Source organism: Ovis canadensis, chromosome 24, assembly GCF_042477335.2.
Source record: "Ovis canadensis isolate MfBH-ARS-UI-01 breed Bighorn chromosome 24, ARS-UI_OviCan_v2, whole genome shotgun sequence".
Taxonomy (NCBI): domain Eukaryota; kingdom Metazoa; phylum Chordata; class Mammalia; order Artiodactyla; family Bovidae; genus Ovis; species Ovis canadensis.
In genome coordinates, this window is record NC_091268.1 from 28,797,369 (window position 1) to 28,805,293 (window position 7,925).

General features: G+C 46.4%; 1 protein-coding gene across 8 annotated transcripts in view; it reads left to right on the plus strand.

The window, feature by feature from the left end:
* Positions 1-7,751, plus strand: part of BFAR (bifunctional apoptosis regulator) — a 29,796-nt gene extending 22,045 nt beyond the window's left edge. For 4 of the 8 annotated variants that reach the window (XM_069570175.1, XM_069570174.1, XM_069570172.1 and 1 more), the window contains 3 exons: positions 2,821-2,994; positions 4,696-4,898; positions 6,473-7,751. In XM_069570175.1, the coding sequence (XP_069426276.1) occupies positions 2,821-2,994; positions 4,696-4,898; positions 6,473-6,665 (570 nt within the window). In that variant the 3' untranslated portion in view covers positions 6,666-7,751. The remainder of the gene's footprint in view (positions 1-2,820; positions 2,995-4,695; positions 4,899-6,472) is intronic. The other 4 variants (XM_069570176.1, XM_069570178.1, XM_069570177.1 and 1 more) reach the window with 1 other exon arrangement.
* The last annotated feature ends 174 nt before the right edge of the window (positions 7,752-7,925 follow it).

Here is a 7,925-nt window from a genome sequence, read left to right on the forward strand (position 1 = left end):
CCTTGTCTCCACACCCTCTCCAACATTTGTTATCTGTGGTCTTTTTGATGATGGTTTTTCTGACAGGTTGATGTGATATCTCATTGTGATTTTGATTTCCACTTCTCTGATAATTAGCGATGCTGATGTGGCTTTTCACGGGCATGTTGGCCATCTCTATCTCCTTTGGAAAAATGTCTGGCTTTTTTTTTTTTAATTGGAGGATAATTGCTTTACAATGTTGGGTTAGTTTCCGCCATACATCATCATGAATCAGCCATAGGTATACAAATGTCCCCTCCCTTTTGAACCTCCCTCCCATCTCCAACCCCATCCCTCCCCTGTAGGTTGTCACAGAGGCCCCAGCTTGAGCTCCCTGCATCACACAGCCGATTCCCACTGGCTGTCTTATTTTACACATGGTAATATGTATGTTTTGATGTTACTCTTCCAATTTGTCCCTCTCTCTCCTTCCCCCACTGTGTCCACAAGTCTCTTCTCTGTGTCTGCATCCCCGTTGCTGCCCTGCAAATAGGCTCATCAGTACCATCTTTCTAGATTCAATATATATGTGTTAATGAATGGTACTTGTTTTTCTTTTTCTGACTTACTTCACTCTGTGTAATAGGCTCTAGGTATCTGTATTTTTTTGAATTACTGTTGCATGATGGCTGAGTAATATTGTACATACGTACCACAGCCTTTATCCATTCATCCGGCAATAGACGTTTAGGTCACTGCCGTATTCTGGCTATTGTCAATAGTGCTGTAGTGAACATTGGGGCACGTCTCTTTCAGTTACGGTTTCCTCAGGGTATATGCCCAGTAGTGGGATTGCTGGGTCATATAGTAGTTTTATTCCTAGTTTTGTAAGGACTCTTCATACTCTCTTCCACAGTGGCTGTATCAGTTTATATTCCCACCAAAGTGCAAGAGGGTTTCCTTTTCCCCACACCCTCTCCACTCTTTACTGTTTGTAGATTTTTTGATGATAGCCATTCTGACGTGTGAGGTGATAGTTTTAATTTGCTTTTCTCTAATAATGAGCAATGTTGAGCATCTTTTCATGTGTATATCAGCCATCTGTATGTCTTCTTTGGAGAAATGTCTGTTTAGATCTTCTTCTGACTTTTTGATTGGGTTTGGTTTTCTGGTATTGAACTGCATATTGGGTTGTTTGTTGGTTATGTCAAAGATGCAAGAGACATGGGTTCGATCCCTGGGTGGGAAGATCCCCTGGAGAAGGAAATGGCCAACCCACTCCAGTATTCTTGCCTGGAAAGTTCCATGGACACAGGAGCCTGGCGGGTTACAATCCATGGGGTTGCAAAGAGTCAGACATGACTGAGCACACGTGCACGCACACACACACACACACACACACACACACATCTCTTATGTCTCTTTCGGTCTATAGATTCTGCCTCCCTCTTTTCATTACCCTGCACTTAATTGTTGTAGAAACCAGATCATTTTCTCCTGTGGTTTCTGACATCTTGAACTTTGGCACTTGTCTCTGTGGTGTCACCTAACAGGTCCTTTTGTCCCCTGCATATCTTATAATCTAGTAGACTAGAGGCTAACTTTGGTTTAGATTTGGTGGGATGGCAAGGCTGCTTCATAGATGTGGTATTTTTTCCATCAGGAGGCTCATAACGTCCCACAATCATTGATTGTTTAAATCTCTGAGTTCATTAAGGGTTGCCAAATGGTGGTATCATAACTCTCTCGTTTCTTTTTCACTTGTTGGTTGAAACACATCTTTAAATGGGAGGTTTCTTCTAACACCATTTTGATTATTCTAAGTACTGTTTATAGGGTTCCCCAGGTGGCTCAGTGGTAAAGAATCCATCTGCAATGCAGAAGATAGAGGTTCAATCCCTGGATTGGAAAAATTCCCTTGGAGAAGGAAATAGCAACCCACTCCAGTATTCTTGTCTGGGAAATCCCAGGGACAGATGAGCTTGGCAGGCTACTCTCCATGGAATTCCAAAAAAGTAGGACAAGACTGAGCGACTGAGCATGCGTGCGTGTGCGCGTGCAAACACACACACACACACACAAATATGTATTGACGTCTCTTGTGAGCCAGGTGATCTTTTAGAAGAAGATCTCAGCTATGAACCAGTCAGGCCCTGCTTTCAACAGTGCTGACTTTTTTCACCTAATGTTTTAACGTGAGCATTATCCAAAGCTCCTCGTTTGCATTCCTCAATGGCTGTATGAATTCTGGGCTAATTATCTACTGTAACTTCAGGACAGAAGTCACAGATTTCACTTTTTCTCTGTTATATACAGTGCAACACAAAATATTTTGTGCATAAGACCTGTAGTTCAGGTTATTTTTATTAAGTGGTGCCCACTATTTGGGGCTTCCCAGGTGGCTCAGCGGTAAAGAATCCACCTGCCAATGCAGAAGACACAGGTTCGATCCCTAGATCAGAAAGGTACCCTGGAGGAGGAAGTGGCAACCCACTCTAGTATTCTTGCTGAGATAGTCCCATGAACGGAGAAACCTGACGGACTACTGTCCATGGGGTTGCAAAGAATCAGACCGGACTGAGCACACCCACCCACTCACTCATTTACTTTCCTGAAAGGTTGTGTTCTTCTAACTGTGCCTAGGACCTTGCTTCTCATCCTCCTGCCTCTCCCCAACCGTGGAGAGAGGCTGGATCTTTATATAATGTGGCCCATCAGATGAATTTCTTGGCCTCCTCTTCTCATTCATTCATTCATTCATTGTTAGCACAAACCACATGGCAGAGGGCGTGAGACTGCAGAAGGAGCGTGAGTTGGGAGAATGGAGCCAGGGTTGTAATGAATACTTGTGCTCTGCAGGCCGTGAACCCTGGGAGGTCCCTGTTCCTGCTGTATGCCCTCAAGAGCTCCCCGCGCCTTGGTCTGCTGTACCTCTACCTGTTTGACTACACCGACACCTTCCTGCCCTTCATTCACACCATCTGTCCTCTTCAAGAAGACGGCTCCAGGGAGGACATCATATCCAAGCTCCTGGTGGGTCTGCAGAGGGCCTTGAGGGACGTCACGCCACCATTGCCCATCATGGAATAGATTTGGATATGTGGCTGTAGCCTAGCAGGGAGGAGCAAATAGCACAAGTCTTCACTGGAATCTTGCAAGGAGAGCCCTCACAAAGAAAATAGAGCAGGAACTTCTCCACTCCTAGAAGCCTGTTTTGTTTCCTGCATTGCATAACCAGAGGGGTTACCCTTTAGACTTGAGATATTTCGAGGGGGAAAAAAAAAAACAGTATTGCTTCTGTTATAAAATAAGGTAGCATATTTCCAGATTGCCTGAGCGTTTGATTTATGGGCCCTCCAGCTTGGTAATGGATCTTGGTAATCTCTTAACGGGATCTTCTAAATTGGTTTAGTATATGTCCTGTGGGCCTCAGAACAGGAAGCCACCATCCTGCTCGCGGATGGCAGTCATCCTGTTAGCTGACCACCAGGCCTTTGGCAGGGCTGGTTACCCACCACGGCTCTCTTGTATTTCTCCAGAATAGTTGATCGCATTGACTCAGATTGATTCTCTGTGTCACTGGAGGGTAATGCCCTTTACATTGGTACTTTTGGGGGCAGTCCTTCTGATCTGTTTATATCAAAAGTCACAAGGGTATAGGAATCATTGTGTATGATATTGAAACAGAATTCCCAAATCTCCAAGACCTTTTTTTAAACTCTTGGATCAAGTGCCTGCCTAAGTGACTTTAGCCTTGATGTTGCTTTAAGCCGGCTCGTTAGCCCCTTTGCACAGTGTTTCTCCATTTACCCATTTTTCAGCTGTTCTCTGCCCTTGCTAGACTGGGAGCACAGAGAACCCCTGACCTTGCCATTGTAACAAGCCCTGTCTATATCACTGTCTGCTCATCAGGCCAGCTTTTTTCTTGGGATGCTCAGTGTCTGCTCCATTGTACACAGTCTTGCTCAGCTTTCATTGGCCTCTGGATGCCTGAAAGAAAGTGAAAGTGTTAGTTGCTCAGTTGTGTCCGACTGTTTGCGACCCCATGGACTGTAGCCCGCCAGGCTCCTATGTCCATGGGATTCTCTAGGCAAGAATACTGGAGTGGGTTGCCATTCCCTTCTCCAAGCAATCTTCCTGACCCAGGGATCAAACCCAGGTCTCCCACATTCCAGGCAGATTCTTTACCAGTCTGAGCCACCAAGAAAGCCCCAAATGCCTATGAGTTGTTTAAAAACTCTTGTTATAAATTACCTGCTAAGTTTGTCATTAAAGTTTTTCATTTTCCCAAAATTACTTTTTAAAGGTACACATTTAATTTTCCCGTGACCTGTGATCATTCCACCACAGGTGAGAGGTTGAATTTGGGAAATTGTTTGAGCTGCTCTTGCAGTGCTGAAGACATTTTAAAACTGGTTAATTTTTATCCATTTCAATCTTCTGATTAATATTTCATGCTTAGATTTTTTTGTTTTCCTTCTGAGCTTCCACAATCATATAACAATATAAGAGGTTCAGTCTCTTTGGTAACATTTATTTAGTGTAAGATGAGTTATTACAAGGTGAGTTGATGGATGGAGATCTCATTTGAGATTGTTGGATGTGTATGTCTATGTGTATGTGTGTTAATAAATGTAAAACTCTCTGGGCTGACCACAATATCTTGTGTAAAAGTCAGTCCTCGTAATTTTTTGCGTCTGTTTTTATGTATTTACTCGTGTTCTCCTCCTAAAGGATCTTAGAGAGCCCACATGGAAGCAGTGGCGAGAATTCCTCATCAAGTACTCCTTCCTTCCGTACCAGCTGATTGCTGAGTTTGCTTGGGACTGGCTGGAGGTCCATTACTGGACGTCACGGTTTCTCATCGTCAACGCCATGCTCCTCTCGGTTCTGGAATTATTCTCCTTCTGGAGGATCTGGTCCAGAAGTGAACTGAAGTAAGTGTGTTTTTATGTTGGAGATGGTTGGAGCAACAGAGACTGGGGAAGAAATACCAAGTGGAGAAGTCCTCTGGAGTGCTTTGCAGACTCTAGTAGACACCCAGCAATCTGGTTTAGAAACACTGCTTAAACACAGGAAAATGACTTCAGTTCAGCATGGGGAGGCTCTCATGGTGCTCATTGTTAAAGTGTGCCTCCGGGTGCCTTTTCCCCACGTAATACACCAGATAATTCTTGGAGGGTGGGGTGTACATGAAGGAGTTTAGTCACTGAGGAATAAACAAGCGAGGAGAGGGTGCTGTATGGAAAGTAGTGTGGTAGAACATAAAGAGATCTGAGGAGGAATTCTGTAGGCATGAGTTCTTACCCTGCTCTGCCACAACTGGGACAGTAATCATTTCTCTGGATTAATGTGTAAAATGAGAAAGTTGGACTAGACAATCGCTGAGTCAGGACTCTTGGTTGCAAGTGACAGAAACCAACCTGGGTTGGCTTTCATACCAAGGGCCATGCCCAGTGATGGCCTCCTGCGTGGCTGGACCCAGAGACCCGATCACTGTCCTTAGGGCCAAGTGTCTTTCTCCCTCTGTTCACCTCAACAGCTCCTGTGTTTGGGGGCCCTTGATCCCTCCAGGTAGAGACCGACAGCTTAGGAACCCTAAAGGAAAGAGACACTTCTCTCCCTATAGCACTTGTGAAAGCCTCGGGCTCATGTGCCTTTGCTATGATGGACCCAGGCTTCTTGGCCTCGCCCATCAGGTGAATAGTGAGAACCCGACAGGAATCTCCGTTATTTATTCAATTCAGTGACTCCGCTTATTCATGCCCAGTTGATTGAACCTGTCCTCTGCCCCTGCTTCTCTGCTGGACACCACAGATCTGTTGGTCAAGAGGATAGTTTATACTCTGAAGGCCTACAGCCTAGCAGAGAAAATATTATATTAATATTAAATTAAAGGGGCTTCTCTGGTGGCCCAGTGGTAAAGAGTCTGCCCACCAGTGCAGGAGACACTGGTTCAATCCCTGATCCAGGAAGATCCCACATGCCCAGGAGCAACTAAGCCCGTGGGCCACAACTGTTGAGCCTGTGATCTAGACCCCAGGAACCGCAACTACTGAAGCCCGTGCGCCCTAAAGCCCATGCTCTGCAACACGAGAGGCCACGGCAGTTAGAAGCCTGTGCACTGCAAACAGAGGAGCCCGTGCTCGCCGCAGCTAGAGAGAAGCCCGCGCAGCAACGAAGACCCAGCACCGCCAGAAATAAACAGACAAGTTAGAATATGTCTGTATTGTATTAAACACAAGTGTGACTCGGCGCAGAAGCGGGTGGAGTTGGGGCAGTGCTTGGAAGGCCTCGCCTGAGGGGACCTGGTGACATTTCCCTGAGGAAGCCCCCTCCAGGCTCCGTCCCAGGAGTTAAGGTGACGTGGTCAGGAAAGGTGCATCTCAGGCACAGGGGACAGGAAACAGGGTCTCCTGCAGCTCCAGCGGCCAGACTGCGGCGGGGAAAGGCCCAGGCAGGGTCTGAGCACCTCGGTCTCACCTCTCACACGCCTCTCTTCCTTTTGCAGGACTGTGCCTCAGAGGATGTGGAGCCATTTCTGGAAAGTGTCGACACAGGGGCTTTTTGTGGCCATGTTCTGGCCCCTCATCCCTCAGTTTGTTTGCAACTGTCTGTTTTACTGGGCCCTGTACTTTAACCCAATTATTAACATTGATCTCGTGGTCAAGGAGGTCCGACGGCTGGAAACCCAGGTCTTGTGATTGACGCTGCTGAGGTTCCGAGGGACCCTTGCAGCCTCCCTGCCCGCCGAGCTCTGGGGAGAGGGGGAAGCGGACTCCCTATTTTCCGCCCCTAGTAAACAAGGTGCTGCTTTGTCCGTCAGAGGCCACGGCCAGGTCTCCTCCCTCGGCCCGTGGCAGCAGGGACTGGCACCCCATAGCTTGGCCGACACGGCGGCCGCACCTCCTACCCAGCCGCCTTCCTCGCCGGGACTTGGGAGGCTCAGCCCGCGATGGCTGGCAGGGACTCAGGGTCCTCGGAGGACACACAGTGGGTCGCAATCCCCGCTTGCTCTAACCTCAGTGACTGACAAGAGGCTCCCAGGGTGGGTCGGAGCCCAGGGCCAGGCCTGTCCTCTCAGTGAAGTGTAGGAAAACAGGAGAAGATGTTGTCATAGGCAGAGGCAGTTGCACATAAAAAATGAGGAAAAACCACAATCCCGTTGATGATTCTGTCTTGTGTAAGAGTTGCTAGAAGGTTCAGAGTTAAACCTCTGAAAGCAGTCAGTTTGAGGTTAGAATGATGGTGGTTAGACTCGCCACCACTGTTTTCTGCTTGGAATCATTGAAAGTTTGGATCTTTCTGTTGGAGTTGTTGAGTGGGACGTCAGGCAGTTTAATCAGGCTGAGCTGCTTCCGTGCTATGTAAAATTGTTGTTCGGCGGGGTTTGGTTTGTTTTTGAGAATGTAATCTATAAAATCCAAGCCAGTCCGTTTGTTTAAGGAAATACCTTGTACATTGACCTCACACTGTATAATCTTTATTGTCCTGCTCTGATGTATAAAACAATGTGTAATTACACCAAGTGCTGTAATTGTAAATATGAGATGAACTATGGCCTGTGATTTCCTGCCAGTGTGACAACAGCAGGTGTGAAAGGCTATCAATCTGAAGATCAGCCCCATATTTATACAGAAATGAGCTTGCATCCAAAGTGGTTTTTTGCGAGTCTATGAACCATTCATTAACCCTTTGTATCTTTGAAGATTTCCCTCAAACTCTGCATCTGAAAGTTTGAAGAAATGACTTGAAATAAAAATAAAGTTTATATATATATACAGATAAAACTTCTACATAGAGAAAAATTGACTGTTTAGGAAACATGAAGAAAGTCTGTGTTGCCCAGTACAACCCACTGGTCACGCTTACCACACCCCCCTCCACCCCACAGCCGAGGAGCCACTGAGGATATCTTAAGTGAAAGGGGAGAGAATGTTTTCCTTACCCTTGTGTTTCCTCAT